This window comes from Lipotes vexillifer, unplaced genomic scaffold (genome assembly GCF_000442215.2).
Source record: "Lipotes vexillifer unplaced genomic scaffold, Lipotes_vexillifer_v1.1 scaffold382, whole genome shotgun sequence".
Lineage (NCBI taxonomy): Eukaryota > Metazoa > Chordata > Mammalia > Artiodactyla > Lipotidae > Lipotes > Lipotes vexillifer.
The window spans coordinates 7,489,224-7,506,222 of record NW_006780611.1 but is presented as its reverse complement, the minus strand read 5'-3'; the positions used below and the strand labels follow the sequence as shown (position 1 = coordinate 7,506,222).

The 16,999-nt window shown below is 43.5% G+C and overlaps 1 protein-coding gene across 1 annotated transcript in view; it reads left to right on the top strand.

Annotated features, from left to right (window-relative positions):
• The window catches only part of MEI1 (meiotic double-stranded break formation protein 1), a 66,801-nt gene that overhangs the window by 2,924 nt on the left and 46,878 nt on the right, over positions 1 to 16,999 (top strand). The window contains exons 2-14 of the mRNA XM_007453963.1: positions 319 to 442; positions 1,494 to 1,544; positions 3,601 to 3,674; positions 4,972 to 5,077; positions 5,602 to 5,805; positions 7,015 to 7,145; positions 7,983 to 8,097; positions 8,919 to 9,035; positions 10,025 to 10,124; positions 10,252 to 10,386; positions 14,179 to 14,293; positions 15,412 to 15,500; positions 16,303 to 16,444. Of these exons, the coding sequence (XP_007454025.1) occupies positions 319 to 442; positions 1,494 to 1,544; positions 3,601 to 3,674; positions 4,972 to 5,077; positions 5,602 to 5,805; positions 7,015 to 7,145; positions 7,983 to 8,097; positions 8,919 to 9,035; positions 10,025 to 10,124; positions 10,252 to 10,386; positions 14,179 to 14,293; positions 15,412 to 15,500; positions 16,303 to 16,444 (1,503 nt within the window). The remainder of the gene's footprint in view (positions 1 to 318; positions 443 to 1,493; positions 1,545 to 3,600; positions 3,675 to 4,971; positions 5,078 to 5,601; positions 5,806 to 7,014; positions 7,146 to 7,982; positions 8,098 to 8,918; positions 9,036 to 10,024; positions 10,125 to 10,251; positions 10,387 to 14,178; positions 14,294 to 15,411; positions 15,501 to 16,302; positions 16,445 to 16,999) is intronic.

The window sequence follows — 16,999 nt, the reverse complement described above, 5'->3', positions numbered from 1 at the left end:
TCTCCAAAATGGCGATAATAATATCTGTTTTTACTTGCTTTACCAGCTCATTAGGCTTAAATGAGCTAGTCGACAAATGAGTGATTTGTGAACAGTAAAGTGCTATGTAAATATTCTTTATTAGGAACCTTCACTCTTGTATAATCCTTTGTTTGAACACATGGATTCCTGTGTGTAAATGATGCCCTTTTTCATACTCCATAGTTTAGATGATTCTACCAGTATTATCTTGTAATTATATTTGGAAATTACACTTGTTTGCGTTCAGAATGGCTGAGACTTGGTTGCTATTGAATATTTTTCTTCATCTGCTCCCAGTTGGTGCGCAAGAAGCACGTGCTGTCCGGCTTCCGAGATGCTCTCATGAGGCATGCCTCCCTGGTCATGCAGCTGGTGGCTCAGGATCAGAGAGTCTGTATCCACTTCATAAGCATGCTTTTCGGTGAGATTGAAAGGAAAACTTGGCATGATTTTGCATGTATACCTTATACATTTGCTTTTGGGGTCTTGGAGAAATGGTCTTGGAACCATAGTTTAGACTTTTTGCGATGTAACAGTTTAACTTACTAGTAAGTTGTTTTGTCATAATAATGAAGAAATTGTCCCCTTTCTAAGATATATGATGCATTGTATGGTAACTGGCTTTACCACAGCTCAGAGATTAGTAAAAGTGTGAAGATGAATGTAGGAAATGTGATCTTTCAAAAAGTCCAGTCTCTGTGGTCTTTGAACAGGATTAGAAGTCAGATCTGGAGTCTGCTGATCTGAGTGTGACCCTGATTGAGTTACTTCTTCTCTTCTGTACCTTAGTTTCTTCATGTGTAAAATGAGATGGATTAAAAGGTCCCTTTTTTCCCCCCCCCGGTACACAGGCCTCTCACTGTTGTGGCCTCTCCCATTGCGGAGCACAGGCTCCGGACACACAGGCTCAGCGGCCATGGCTCACGGGCCCAGCCGCTCCGCGGCATGTGGGATCTTCCCAGACCGGGGCACGAACCCGTGTCCCCTGCATCAGCAGGCGGACTCTCAACCACTGCGCCACCAGGGAAGCCCCAAAGGTCCCTTCTTTTAATACAATTATAATATCCTATGGAATGAGCCCTTTTAGGGAGGAAGGGAGCTAACTCGAATTGGGTGCTTTTCTCTGCTGGAGGCTTTTCAGGCTTTTAACTGCCAGGGCAGTCTTTTAAGGGAGAGAGGATGATCTCCAAGGCTCAGGGAGGTCTTAGCTAACAGCTGGCAGAACTGGAATTTTACTCCAGGTCTGTTAGAGACTCCAGAACACACAGTTTTTGTGCTGTGCCATACTGACTATTTTTATCCTTTTAAAGCAAGAGTGGGTTACTGAAAATCAGGGGTTTGGTGCTGAGGATAGAATTTAGCTGGGACATTGCTTAAAGCTGCCGTTAGTCTTAGAATTCACAGTGTGCCTTTCTGGATTTGTTTCTCTTTTATCTGTTAACCATCCCCCTCTTACCTCCTTCTGCTCCAAGGACTGTTATGCAATGTGGAGGATGGGAGTATAACAGACCTCTGTATTGAAGGTAAGACTAAACTGTGTGTACCTAGCATTTGAAGCCGGGGATATTAGCCTGAATTGCAGCTTTGATTATTTGAGACCTTGATGAAATGTTCCATTTTAGAGACAGATAAAGAAAATTCAATTGTCAATCATTAATTCTGCATTTCTTTCTTGGGCACCTACTCTGTGCCACGTACTGTATCAGACACTAGGGTTGTATCTGACATGGTCCCTATCCTCTAAGAGTTTACAATCTGGAAGAAAGATTGTCTGGTAAATAACAAGGGCTGATGAGTGCTGTTACAGAGACATGTACAAAACTCTGTTTTTATTACATTCATATTGGTTGGTTGGAAGTTGTCTGCACATAGGTGGTGGTTAAAGCTGTGGAAGTGCCTGGGTTTACCTATAAAGGACTCAAGAAGAAGGAAGACAAGAGCATTGGGATGAGAGGATTCTTTTCTTTTTTGTCCTTTTTTAAATAAACGTATCCATTTCATTTTAGGTTATTTTTGGCTGCGTTGGGTCTTCGCCACAGCGCGCAGCCTTCTCATTGTGGTGGCCTCTCCCGTTGTGGAGCATGGGCTCCAGGCACGCGGGCCTCAGCAGTTGAGGCACGCAGGATCAGCAGTTGTGGCACATGGGCTCTAGAGCGCAGGCTCAGTAGCCGTGGCTTACGGGCTTAGTTGCTCCACAGCATGCGGGATCTTCCTGGACCAGCGTTCAAACCCATGTCCCCTGCGTTGGCAGGTGGACTCCCACCCACTGCGCCACTAGGGAAGTCCCTGGGATGAGAGGATTCTTGCCGAAAGAGCAAGAACTGTATCAGTTAGGATATAGTCATGAAACATAAACCACACAAGTTATGTGAACAGAAAAAAACTTTGAAGAATTATTGACTAGGTAACTGAAGGCAAAAGTGAACCAAGTTTCACCGAGGTAGTAATTTTTGAAAACAGCTTCCACCCCTAGGGATAGGGAAACAGAGGGAGAGGTTGGAATTATTAAGACTTACAAGTTTGGAGGAAGGACCCCATACATGAAACACAGACCTCTGAGGAGAGGATGCCGCTTGGCTGCTGCTGGGTCCATGACTATCCAGACACGCAGTTAGCAGCTGTAACTGCTAGCAGCTGTGACAGATAAGTCAATGTGATCTGTATGTACTTTTGCCCATCTCTCAGTCTAGAGAATGTGGACAAACAGATGTACCCCTCGAAGGGCCGACGACTGGCAGGGGTGGGGAGATTTCCCTTCACCATTTTCCTCAAGACCACTCTTGAGTGGGGCTATAATCCTAAAGCCATCTGCTCCTGGTTGGTACCAGCATAGCTTGCAGAACCCTCATCAGATCCCAGGAACTTCACTGAGGTGGTGGATACTAGGTGGAGATTGCAAAGCTAGAGGGAGAAGGACTTGCTCCTTCCTTACTGTTTCCTGTTTGCTTCCTGTCTTCCTGTTTCTGTGAGTGTTGTCCTAGAATGCTTCTTTACCCTGGAGGTGGCAGAGCCTTCCCTCAGCAGCAGCCAGATCTAGTCTGCAGCTTTCCCCAGACTTGTAGAGCCAGCCTCTTCTTTACTCCTCCTCAAAGACACCAGCAGAAGTATCACCAACGATTGTATAGAAGGGCGGGTTTGGGGTTGAGTGATAATATTATCGCCAATTATTGGCACAGGAACTAACTCCTAATTCTGTTTTTTTCATATATGAAGTAGCAAATTCTGAGGAAGGAAAAAGGTAGAAATAACATAGTAGTTTTCAACCTTGGCTTCACAATAGACTTACCTGGGAAACTAAAAAAGTATCCAGATGCTTAGACCCTTTATCTAGAGATTCTGATTTAATTGGTCTGGGGTGGGACTTGGGTGTTAGGTTTTTTTTCTTTTTTTAAGCTTCCTAGGTGATTCTAATGTATAGCCTAGTTGTCAACCATTGATAAAAAACAGTGAAGAATGGGGGAGATAGAAAAGACTAATGCCGATTACCACAAGCAAATGACTTTGATTAGAAGGACTATGAAAAGTGAACACTGGGCCATGGGTTATCTTCTGATTAGTAATGTTATTGTGTCTTCTCAGTCCTTATCCAGCTTACAACTCAGCTGAAGTTAGAGCAGACCATTCATTGCCTGCTGTATGAGTGTCACAAAGAGGTCAGTAAAGTAGCTGTTGGCTCTTGAGTACCCCTCAGAGTCCCCAGATGTCAGAGCTGGGTCAACCCTTCTTTGAATAGATGGGGAGATTGAAATCTGGAGAGGAAAAGGGACTTGCCTGAGGTCACTGAGTCAGTGGCAGAGCCAGAGCTAGGGCCTGGGTCTTCTGCTCCAGTACTCTTTGTAGCTTCTTTCCTTCCCTTTTCAGTCTCCCAAATGCTGCCTCTATGTGCTGAAGTCCATTTTCTGGCGTAATCATCCATGGCCATTCTCTATATCCTCCTAAGTATAATACAGATTTCCTTGATGAATTTATTAAGGAAATATGTTCACTATGTCTTGGCTTAGTATTTTTGTTTGGTTTATTTTGTACTGAAGGCATTTGCTTTTATCAGCATCTAAGGTAAACACTGAGAAGGTATATTTAACCAGCTTTCTTCAATGTAGTCATAGATATCAGTTAAACAAGCAGCTTCTGCATTGTGTTTAAGATTTAGGAATAATATCAGAGTCACTTTTTTTTTTTTTTTTGCAAAAGGAAGACAAATGCTCATTTAACACCATCAAGAGCAACATTTAATTAGAAATAATGTTAAATAATCATGTCATTATAATTACTCTGCATGTGGTTAACATATGATTGAATTTATAATTATATATTATCAACATTTATCATTATGATTATGCCACTTAACATTTTGAGCACTTTCTATATGCTAGGCACTATGTTGGTGCTTTACATGCACTATCTCATTTAGTCCTCCCAACAACCCTATGAAGTTGGTCCTAGTATTAATTCCCACCAGAAGAGTTAAGAATCTTACTTAAGGTACTACAGCTAGTCAGTAGAAAAGGTGAAATATTTACTATTGACTCTGCCTGTAAAGCATCAAGCATAGTACCTGACAAATTACCTGTTCAGTAATAGTAGCTATAATAATGATGATGATAATAATTTTTTTTGCAATGAACTAGAATTCCATCTTTATGATGTTCCCAAATTTCACCTCCCAGTTTCTGACTCCATAGGAGGCAAAATATGCTAATTTTAATTTAGTTTAACAAACATGTACTGAGCTAGGTACTGAGGACACCGAGAGGAATCTGACTCAGTCCCTTTCCTTCGGGACTTCCCAGTCCAATAGGGGATACAGACACTTAGCTAAAGAGGCTGATTACTGACTGTGGTGAGAAACACATTCAGTACAGGGTTTGGTGTGGATAGGGCAAGAAGAATTTTGGTGGGAGATCTGTTCTGATCCTAATTTATAGAGCAGAGTATGTTCACTCTCTGTAGCTGTGTAACATGCCCTCCATGCGAGGCAGCCTGGCCACCCTGACCCTTCTCGGCAAGTTGGTGGATGCGATCCCTGCTCTGGCAGACAAACTTGTGATGGAGCACAGTGAGTGACCTCTGGGGAAGAGCTACCACTACCCTTTCACCTGTTTTGATCACACTTCCATCTGGGTGGTCCATTCACTGTGTACACCTGGGAAGTCATTACTTTCCTTCTCTAGGCTTTAGTTTCCCCATCTGCAAAATCTGCTCTATGTTGGCCAATTGGAAAAAAAGTGTTTCTCAACTCTGGTCTTGGGCTCCTTCAATTCATTTTTTTAACACAAAAGAATTAAGTACCTACTATGAGCCTTCTTTTCAGGTGGGAAGAAGAATTAATTCTGGAATATAGAAGCACTTCTTTTCTATCAGTAAAAGCAGATAAATATCTCACAGAGTATTTATCCAAGGGTAAATCACTTAACTTCGCTAAGCCTTGGTTTTCCCTTTTGATTAGGTTCCCAGAAATCATGTATTGTGGGGCATTGTAGGGGATTACCATCACTATTCCATTCAGGGCAATAGTTTGGAGTGTTATCTAGCAGTTGACATTGTGAGGTTCCCCTGGCCCCTTGGTTGTTTTCTGGATAGGTGACCTGATGGAACATCTGTTGAGAGGTTTAGTATACCCCAGTGAGGGGGTGCAAGCTTCTGTCTGCTACCTTTATGGGAAGCTGTACTCCTCACCAGTTGCAGCCGAGATGCTTTTGGGCCATTTCCGGGAGAAACTGTGTCCTCTCTTCCTTTCCACCATGGATGGTGCCCAGACAAAGGAGCTAAAGATCAACTGCTTGGGTAAGACATGGGACTGGAGAGAAAAGAGAAAGCTTTTGAGGTTTTGCTTGAGGATTTGAGATATTGGCTCACTAGTGGTGGGGAGGTTTGCTGCTTTGCAAAGGATAGAAGCTGTGGGTTTGGGAGATAAGAGGCACAGACTGTGAAAGATGCCAAATGTTGGGTGTGGTATCCTAAGAACATCATCTTTGGAAGGAGAAGAGGAAGAAAAGTGGGACAGCAATTTTTTTGCCTCTGGTCTTTACCGCATGCCCTGGTGCATCCTGTACTTGCTGCCAAATTAATCTTAACACTGCATAGCTTGCATCCTGTCAGTCTCCTATTTGGAAAATCATCTATGGCTCCCTCCGGCCTCCAGAGTGAAGTCCAAGTTTCTCTGCTTGTTTCTTGAAGCTCAGTGTACCCTTTCAGCCTCTCCTGTTACTTCCTTACATAAATACACGAGCTCTATCAAATGCTTTTGAGCAGGGAGCTTTCGTATTTTGGATAGAGCAAATGGGCACTGTGATTGGTGACTGGGTGAGGACTTGTTTCAGAGCAGGAGCTACAGGGAAAAGCATAGTCTGTGGGTAACAACAATTTCTTTTCACAGTTTGGGCCAAGAGCTCTGTTATGACTAGTTCAGCCACACATAGAGAGTGTTCATTCTGAGCCAGGCCCTGTTCTGGGCTCTGGGGTCATAAAGATGATCAAACCCAGGCTCTCATCTGTGGGAGCTCATAGCCCAATGTGGAGGACAGATGTGGACAGAGTCCATTGTGGTACATGCTTTTGTGGAGATTGCAAAGAAAAAGGTGGGATTCTATTCAGCATAGTACTTGAAGTCCTAGCCAGAACAATTAGGCAAGAAAAAGAAATAAGAGACAGAAGTAAAGGAAGGAAGAAGTAAAATTGCCTCTGTTTTCAGATGACATTACCTTATATATAGAAACCCCTAAAAACTACACTAAAAACTGTTTAAACTAATAAATGAATTCAGTAAAATTGTAGGATACAAAATCACTTGTGTTTCTATACACTAGCAACAAACAATATGAAAAAGAAACTAAGAAAACAGTCCCATTTACAACAGCATTAAAAAGAATAAAATACTTAGGAATATCTATGGAGACATGAGGAAGTTTCTAGGGGATGTCGGAGGAGCTGTCTTGGGTGTATTCTGGTGCCTATGCTCCTCTTGCCTCACTTCCCAACCCCTTTGTTTTCTAGGTTTGCTGAGGCAGCTGTTGAAGTATGACCTCTTTGTGTCCATGATCATGAACAAATCTGCACTGGTGGAAAGTACTGAGAGTGTTGAGGGGCCACCAGGAGAGACCTCACTGCCTTTGGTGCTCAAAAAGGTAGTTGTCTTGTGATTCGTGGTCTCTGGGTTCAATAACAAGGGAAACTGAATGCTTTCTGGGCCTTTTTCCTTATCTACCACTCCTTCTACCCAGGATTTCCTAAGTATTTTCTTACTGGCCAAAACAATATGCTATTAGAAGGCTCAAAGTTGGTTTTCTTTCAGTCATGAAAGGATAAGTTAAAACCTGTGCCCTAGGTTTTAATTGAGAGCTGGCTGGTTATAGAGGCACCCTCTGCCTAGCACATACCAAAATTCTAGATTCCCAGAAAGAAAGTAGGGTTGGGTTCAGCATAAAGTGCATTGCTTGTGCAAATAGTTTAGTCACAGTGAGCCACTTTTACCAGTTCTTGGAGGGTTGGGAACCCTCCTGAGATTCAACTTCCCAAACCCAGTGAGTGGCCAACCTTGCAGGCAGGACTTTCTAAGGATAACAGTCTCAGGCCTGCAATGTTAACTCTTTTCTGCACATTCTTTGAAGCAAGGCTCATAGTAGAACCTTCCCTTATGTCCCAGGCTTGTTGAAACATCAAAACCAGATGAGGGCTGTGAAAGTACTTTCGTCAATGAAGGCCTGAGCCCTTCTTGGGGATGATGTTAGTGTTCTTTGAGTGCCATTGTATTCTTTTGTTCTATTTCTCTCCTGCTGCTGTTGACAGAGACTCCTTTCCATAATCTATAACTGCTCTCTTTGAGCACCATCCTTATGCCTGGCACCAGTAGTGTGTGAGGGATTCAGAGACAAATCAGGCTTCTGCCCTGAGGCATTCAGGCTGCTTCCCTCTGGTCCTGTCAGTGGTGTGACTGTGACACATTTTGCTGCCTGTTTCTCCAGCTTCTCCTTTCCAGAGATGAGACTCTGCAGGTGGCCAGTGCCCACTGTATAACTGCAGTACTGGTCCACTCGCCAGCGAAGCACGCCCCAGCTTTCATCCATGCTGACATCCCAGGTAGGAGGCCCCTTCTAACTTTCTCCTCTGAGGACCCCAGAGTTGTGACTGGAGACCCTTGAGTAGCAGCAGCAGCAGTCTTGTTGGGAGTTCTTTGATATGCATACTGGAGGGATGGTTGGTGGCATGTTCATTGTATATGACAGACTCTAGGAAATAGACCTCATGAAGTCTGAATCCTCTTGCTACAGATTTCTAATATGACCTTGAGCAGTTTGTTACTGAACTTTGTCATTAATTTGACCATCTAGGAATAAACACCTAGCGTGGGGTGGTGGAAAGACCTGTGGACCAGGGAGGCAAAAGGAACTAATGTGTCTTGAAGGTTTGTTATGAGCCAGGAAATATGCCCTGAGGTGCATTGCAAATGTTGCCACATTTAGGTCCTTATCTTTGCTATTTTATGAATAAGGAAATTGAACTAGAGAAGGGAAATAACTGGTTTAAATCAGCAAGACTCGGCATTGGCAGAGAAGGGATACAAAATCAAGGCTGTCTGGCTCTAAAATCTCTTATCTCTGTATCATGCTGCTGCCCATCCTGAGAATTAGGGGACCTTAGTTCCAGTCCCGCCTCTACCACCAACTTTTTCTCTCTAGGTCTCAGTTTCCCCATCTATTAAAAAGATAAGGTTAGACCATAAGTCTGAGGGCATTTTCCAGGTTTATCTGTGAATGAATGATCATGTCTCATCAAGAGGGTGTGTGAACAGATGAAGTGACGGGTGTGAGTTGCTGAATAAATCCAAGGCCATAGCATTAGTTAAGGGATCATGATTACACAGTTGTCATTGATTGTTTTCTCCCTCTCTCCCTGGCCAGAGTTCCTCTTTGAGCATCTTTCCTCTTCCAGTGAAGTGCTTGTCTGGTCCAGCTACAACTGCTTGATACTTCTGGCAGAAGAGCCACTCTTCTTTTCCAAGTGCCACACAGTGTACGGTTGGTATTGTGGGTCCTGTACTAGCTCTGGCTCAGGTGGACAGCATTTTGAAGTTAGGTGGCAACAGCAGTGACGGGGGGGCCAGCCTACACCTTGGAGGGGGGTGCTGGTCTGGTCATTTCCATCAGCCCAAACTCATTACCAGATTCCACATGCAAGCAGTAATATCCAAACAGTTCTGTTCTTCATTGATTGGCAGTATATATGTTTAGCAAGAGAAGGGCCACTAAATGAATTCCTGTTGCACTTTAAGAGCAACTTTACTCAGCCTTGGATTCAGTCTTTTCCTGCGCCCCAGATATCTATCCATCTAGTTAGTCCCCAAGTTTTGCTGATTTATCCTTTCAAAGTTTTTTGAAGCTGTCCCTTCTTCTTTCCTGGTGATACCTTTCTTGTCTGGCACTTTTTATATCACATCTAGATTTTTAGACTGGGCACATTTAGTTACTCATTTTATATTCTGTGTTCTTATTCTATGCCAGGCACCAGGCTGGAACCTAGAGATTTAGAGATACATATAATGTGGTCCCTGTCTTCTGGAAGGGGAGGGAGATATAAACAAACTTATTAAGACTGTGCAAGAGGGGAGGTACAAGATGTATAGGAGCTCAGGGGAGGCCCATAGCTCTGCCTGAGTGGACCAGGGAATGCTTCCTGGAGGAGTGGATGTCCTACCTTATTCTTTGAGGAGAAATAGGAGTGTGTGTAGTAGAGAAGGTGAAGCTCAGCCAGTAGGTATTGACTAAATACCTCGAATGCCAGGGTCGTGCTTTGGGTTGTGCTGGGTTTGGAGAGACAGAGATGAATCAGATAAGGGCCTTCGCTCAGAGATCTCACAGTCCCGTCCCATCAGCTCAACTTGTCAGGACTGCTGCATGAGGGCTGCTAGCAAATATGTGCTGTCCAGAGCCCCTCATCTCTCCTGGGAAGGCAGTAAAGAAGCCAACAAGCCCTGATCCCTGGCCTCTGCCATGTCATTTTGTGGTAGGGATCGAGTCAGTGGTGAGGAGCCTACAGGGAATCCTGAGGATGAACAACACTGAGCTGCACAAGCAGGGCCTGCTGCTCTTTGCTCAGATCCTGACTCGGTGAGCAAAGTAGTGACGCGTCAGGCCTGTAGGGGCCAGACTGGAGAAGGAAAGAAGTGAGGTATTTATTCCTGGTGGGGTCAGTGATAGGAGTTCACACACTCATTTCTCATTTACAATTTCTCAGGCAGCCAGAGGAGATCAAGCTGTTCCCAAGCTCAGCCCTGTGCAGAGATGCTGGCCGTGCCCTCCAAGAGGCAGTGAACAGCCCTGTGCTGGAGGTGGCTGTTGAGGCAGTGAAGGCCATTTCTGCCTTTCTGAGGTGAGAGACTCAGACAGGCTGAACTTTCCACCCCTGCATGTACCTAAGGGCCTGTCAAGGCCAGAGCAGCTTCCAGGGGATACTTGTCCTTTAGGTCAGGGAAATTTCATTGAATTATTTCTTCTGCTGCTCTATTTACTCTGTTCTGTCTCCCTGGAACTGCCGTTTGGATGTTGGGCATCCTGGATTGGTCATCTCTTTCTTTTCTTTGTCTGACAGTTTTTTATCTTTTTGTCATTATGTACTAGTTTCCAGGAGATTTTCTTGACTTTATTTTCAACTCTACTATTGAGTGTTTTATTTCTGCTTTCATATTTTTAATTTGGAAGAGTTCTTCCCAATTCTCTGCATGATTTTTTTAAATAGGATTTTATTCTGTATTTATTTTGTGGATGTAACTTTTTAAAACTAGGTCATTTGTTTTAGTCCAGACCTTGCCCCCACTTCCTTTCTACTAATTTTTCCTTCTGCCTAAAATACTCTTCCCTTAAATCTTTGCATGACTGGCCTCTTCCCATCATTCAGGTCTCATTCAGAGTGTCCTTCCCTAACTGACCCATTTGGCTATTACAGCACCTACCAGACACTTGACAGTTCTTGTTTATTCATTTGTTCTGTGTCTCCTCCACTATATAAAATAATCTCCAAGAGATAAGGGACCATGTCATTTTTTTCACTGCTATATGCCTCACTCCTAATAGATACTCAGTATATGAATGATGTTAAAATGGATGGTGAGACTAAGTGATCCTAGGGTCATGATGGGAAATCATTCCTTAGTAAGATGCTTGATATCTTGAAAAAACTAATGGAGGAAACCCATATTTATTTATATAGAAAATTTTACTTTTTTTCCACGTCCTCCCTTTTAAAAATCTAACAAAGTAATGTATTTAAGCGATAAAAAATAAAATACGCACAAGGTTTATAATGAAAAGGAACAGCCCCCTGTCCCCACTTCCTAAAGGAAACTAATTTTAACTCATTTTGGTTTTAGTTCTGGTGATTTATCTCCCTAAATCTAAACAATATGCTTGTAATGCTATTTCTTTATTTGTCAATTTAGAACATTATTCATTGACTTGCCAATAAGAAAAACAAGACTTAGGTCACATTATTTTGTCTTCTCTACACTTCCTTGGCATTTTTGCTAGTTACTATTTTATGTTAATTGATGTTATGTTTTCCAAATTTTAAATAATATACTTAAAACTTGTGTTTCTTGTTCCCTCAACTTGGAGCAGTATCTCTTGACGCCCTACTTGGTTAGCTGAGTATATTAGCACCCCAGCTCTTTCTTTCCCTTCTCCTCCTTACCGTCTACTTCTCAGTGTCAGCTGTACCTTCAATTTTATTTAGTTATTTATTTTAAAAGGAAGATCTGGGGAGTGAAATGTCCATTGGGGACTTTATTTTACTTTATAATTTTTTAAATTTTATAAATTTCTTTCTTTATTTTTGGCTGCGTTGGGTCTTCGTTGCTGCGTGCGGGCTTTCTCTAGTTGCAGTGTGTAGGCTTCTCATGGCGGTGGTTTCTCTTGTTGCAGAGCATGGGCTCTAGGTGCGTGGGCCTCAGTGGTTGTGGCATGCGGGCTCAGTAGTTGTGACACATGGACTCAGTAGTTGTGGCTCGCGGGCTCTAGAACGCAGGCTCAGTAGTTGTGCACAGGCTTAGTTGCTCCGCGGCACGTGGGATCTTCCCGGACTAGGGCTGGAACCTGTGTCCCCTGCATTGGCAGGTGGAAACCACTGCGCCACCAGGGAACTCCCTATACCTTTAATTTTATATTGTAAAGTTTGTTAACATTTATAGTCTCTTCTGTAACTATATTTAAGTCTTCATCACTTGACTCTAGGTTGCTTCTAAAAATTGAATAAAAGAATAGCATTTACATTATAATGGCTTCAGTTTGTCTCTTTTCCCCATTTGTCCTTTCCTGGATTTGAATCACTAAATCTGGGACATGAATCCCAACAAGGGTGAGATGAGTAAACCAACAGGGTAACAAAGGCATAGAGTAAGAGCCAGAGTCAATCAGAAGTTCCCATGCAGAGCTGGAAATCTCCCAGGAGGTCAGTGTTATGGGGGACTGGTAGCACCTTTAGCACCTTTCAGGCAGGAGGTAGTATTTGAGCTGTGCTATGAGGGATGAGAGAGATTTAGATTTGTGGAAGGACCAGGGTTGGCCAAAGCATGTAGGTAGGAAAATTTAGGGATTACTGAGGGTACGGTAGCCAGTCTGGCCAGCAGGTTGTGTGAAGGGGAGTAGTACATGAAGAAGCCAGAAAGTTGGTTGGGTCAGAATTGTGGAGAGCTGTGGGTAGGGGGCTGGTTATTAATCCTTAGATAATTTTACTTTTGACTTTAATTTTTCAGAATTTTTACTGAGGTGGTCCCTCTGAGGTGGAGTGGTTCAGAGGGTCTCTGAGGAGCACAACCGGAAGGAGGAATGAAGAGTGAGAACTGTTGAAAGAATTTAAAGATGGCAGAACCAGGGCTTGACAATCAATGTAGGATAGAAAGTTAGAGCTTCCAGGAATGAAGAGGGAAAGGGGAAATCAAACCTTCACTATATACAATTAACGGAGTGCCTGTTAGAAGGCCCAGCAGATTGCTCTCAGTGTTCATATGTCAATCCCAAATTCCCAATCTATCCCTCCCCCAACCCTTCCCCCTGGTAATCATAAGATTGTTCTCTGTGAGTCTGTTTTTCTGTTTTGTATATAAGTTCATTTGTATCATTTTTTTTAGATTCCACATATAAGCGATATCATATATTTGTTTTTCTCTGTCTGACTTACTTCACTTAATATGATAATCTCCAGGTCTACCCATGCTGCTACAAATGGCATTATTTCATTCTTCTTTTTAAAAAAATTTATTTATTTTATTTATTTATTTTTGGCTGCGTTGGGTCTTTGTTGCTGTGCGTGGGCTTTCTCTAGTTGCGACAAGTGGGGGCTACTCTTCGTTGCAGTGCGCGGGCTTCTCATTGCAGTGGCTTCTCTTGTTGTGGAGCACAGGCTCTAGGCGCGCAGGCTTCAGTAGTTGTGGCTCGCAGGCTCTAGAGCGCAAGCTCACTAGTTGTGGCACACAGGCTTAGTTGCTCTGCGGCATGTGGGATCTTCCCGGACCAGGGCTCGAACCCACATCCCCTGCATTGGCAGGTGAATTCTTAACCACTGTGCCACCAGGGAAGCCCCATTTATAGAGTTTTGACTCTTAGAAAGTTCTTCCTTATATTCCTTAAATAAGATATGGGTCTTTGATAACGTTTACCTGATTTTACCTAATTGATCCTGATTTTCCTCATCAAGGAAACAGCAAATTTGATCTCTCGTCCCCAAGACAGTTTATCACTTATTTGAGAACAGTGACCACTTTCTGTTCTAGATGGCATTTTTTTCACTGGGAGACGCTTCTCAGTGAGAAAACCTTCTGTGTCTTTAATAACAATAATAATAGTCTTAGCTGTCATTTATAAGGACTTACTATCTAGCAAACATCGTGCTGAGTGCTTGGCATACATTATCCAATTTGATCCTTAGAATAATTCTATGAGGAGAGTACTATTAAGTTTCATTGACTAGATGAAGAAACTGAGGGCTAGAGAGGATGAGGAATGTGCACGAAGTCATGCAGCAGGTAAGTGTTGGAGCAAGGGTTTTTATCAGATCAGATCCTGGACCCGTGTTCTGATCTACCACCTGTCCCCCATTGCCTGAGAACCTGAGGGTACCTTGGAGTACCCTTACCTCACCATAGGCCTACCTTTGTCTCTCTGGGTGCAGGAAGGATCATCAGAGTGCTCTACCTGTGCTGTACAAGGAGCTTCAGGCCTTGCTCAAAGCCATGCTGAGCCGGTGTGCAGATTTTTCCCAGACCCCGTTGAACTGGAGGCCCCTGGTCAGTGCACTGCAGCCCGCTTCCTCTGGAGATCATGCTGTAATGTGTTTTCGGAAGATAATTAGTACATCGCATTACCTTTATATGCCACTTTATAGGTTTTTCTCATGCACACACACCTACAATGAGATGTTATTTATTTTCCTAACTGCAGAACTGTGGGGCTTAATAATTGTTATTCTCATTATGAAACTGAAGTCGCAGGGGTTAAATAGTTTTTCTCTCAGGTCCAAAGCTAGCAAGGACCTGAGTTTGGATAGTAAATCCCAGGGTGTTTGTACCAAGCCTACTACACACTTTGTCTCTTTTTTTAAAATTTTTTTAATTTTAAAATTTTTTAAATTTTTATTTTTTTGCGGTATGTGGGCCTCTCACTGTTGTGGCCTCTCCCGTTGTGGAGCACAGGCTCCGGACGCGCAGGCTCAGCAGCCATGGCTTACGGGCCCAGCGGCTCCGCAGTATGTGGGATCTTCCCGGGCCGGGGCACAAACCCGTGTCCCTTGCATCGGCAGGCGGACTCTCAACCACTGCGCCACCAGGGAAGCCCCACTTTGTCTTTTATATCATCCAAGGAGGTATGGTAAAAATGCTCACAAAATTATTTAAGGCTGGATTCGCTATGATCTTAGAAAGAATCTGACCACTGTGCAGTGTGTCATAATTGTTGGCTTTTAATGGTCCATGGACTTAAAATATCAGAAGAAATACTATTAATGTGAGTGCTGATTATGTCTTTCAGGATTAACTTTGGAAACTAAGCTCTTCACGCCTGATGCGGTGGGGATTTTTGTGTGTTTTGGAACAATAATATGGGCATTATAGCCAGTTAGGCTAATGTCCACTAGCCTGTGACAGTTTTCTGCATATAATAGAACAAGAACCAGTCCTGTGCTTCACAGGGAGACAAGTGGTTAAGGTTTCCTCTTCTACCATTTTTTAAAGGAGCTATTAGATGGCTGGATTTGTGAGGATGTACCTAAGATCCCCTGGAAATTGTTAGGTGTATGGGAATGCCAGACTCCAGTGTGAGAGGAAGAAGTCTGTAGTCCTCTAAGCAAAGACCAGAGCACGGAGTAGGTACTTGACCAATAGGTTCCCCTCTTTCCTTCTCACCTCAGGGCCACGCCTCCAGTAGAGATTCGGAGACCATTCTTCGAAGAGGAAGGTTCCTCCTGAGCACTCTGGAGGGATTTAGAAATGCCTGCAGGTGAGGGGCCCCCTGTGGTCTGGTGAGGTAGTAGTATGGAGGGTGGGTGTAGAAGGGAATCGGACAAAGGATGAAGCTCTAGAAGCAACACTTGATTTCTGATGCTTTGCTGCGTAGTGAGAGGATTTTGGCTGGGATGGAGGCTGGGGATGCGTGTGGGGTATGGAATGGGTATGTGGAGGAGGTTTCTAAAGATTCCCTCCTGGCGAAGTTTTTGTTACTGTGAAATGAGGTTGTATCTCACTCAGCTTTGTTCCTCTTCCCAAGTAACCTAGTGCTATAGGTGTTCACTGAATGCTTGTTGGATTAATTCAGTTCACATTAACAAATATTTGTTGTATCTACTGTGTGCCAGGCCTGGTGCTAGATAGTGGGAGTAGAGAGGTAAGTCAGATTAGCTCCTACCCACAAGGAGCTCACAGTCTCTTGGGGAAGAGACAGTTTTGTTTGTATGTGTGGAATTCATTACGTTTTCACAAACCTGGGGAAGGCATTCCAAGTAGAGAGAGCAGCATATGTAAAGGCAAAGAGATGTGAAACAGCAAACAGCATGGTATATTCAGGGAAATACATGTAGTAGGGTGGATGAGTCATGTGTTATGGGAGAGAGGGTAGGGAGCACGAAGCTGAAGAGGTGACCAAAGACCAGGTTCTCCCTCACTGAGGCGCCTGGAATTTTCTCCAGACCTGCTGGTCGGGATACTTTCCCTGAGCCCTGAGCTCAGGTATCCCTCTAGGAGGATGCTTCTAACCTTTATGTTGCACAGGTAGTTGTAGATATACCCACACATTGATTTCTCAGGTTGGCTGTGGAATTCCAGAGCGAGCCTTCGGCCCAGGAGAATCCATTCACAGCTCCCAGTGCTGAGAAAGAAGACACCTTGGAGGCCTTCTCAGAATTTCTTCTCAGTGCCTGTGACTCCTTGTGTATCCCCATGGTGATGGTGGGTTTTCCTGAGCCTTGGACAGCATGAAGCTCGCGGAGGAGAAGAATGTGAGAGCAAGCCAGGCTGAGAGGCACAAGACAGTGACTCGACTGCTCAACTGGACCTTCTGAGAGTCGTAGCAGTGTTGTTCTTGCAGCCACTTTTCCTTTGGTTTTAAAATCACAGTACAGTGTTTGGTTGTAAATAATAGATTAATAGATGCCTCTTAAAAAGTAGAAAGCAGTAATAATAAAATAATAAATAGGTAATGTTTATGAAGTGATAAATGCCTTATATTCATAATTTAACCCTCCCAGTGACCCTGTGAAATAGGTCCTATCATTTCCCCCAGTTTAAAGATGAGGTTGTCATTTTTCTATGGTTGTAAAGCAAGTATATGACAGTGCTGAGGTTTGAACCTATGTGTTTTTCTGCTTAGTAAAGAGTAGCAGTCAATGTCTGATCTAGGCTTCACTAAGGAGCACATATGTGAGTTCTGTAAAATGACAGGTGAGAGACCTGAAGAGAGCCCTGGGTTTGAGCTGACTTGAGATGGAGATAGTAGGAAGAGCG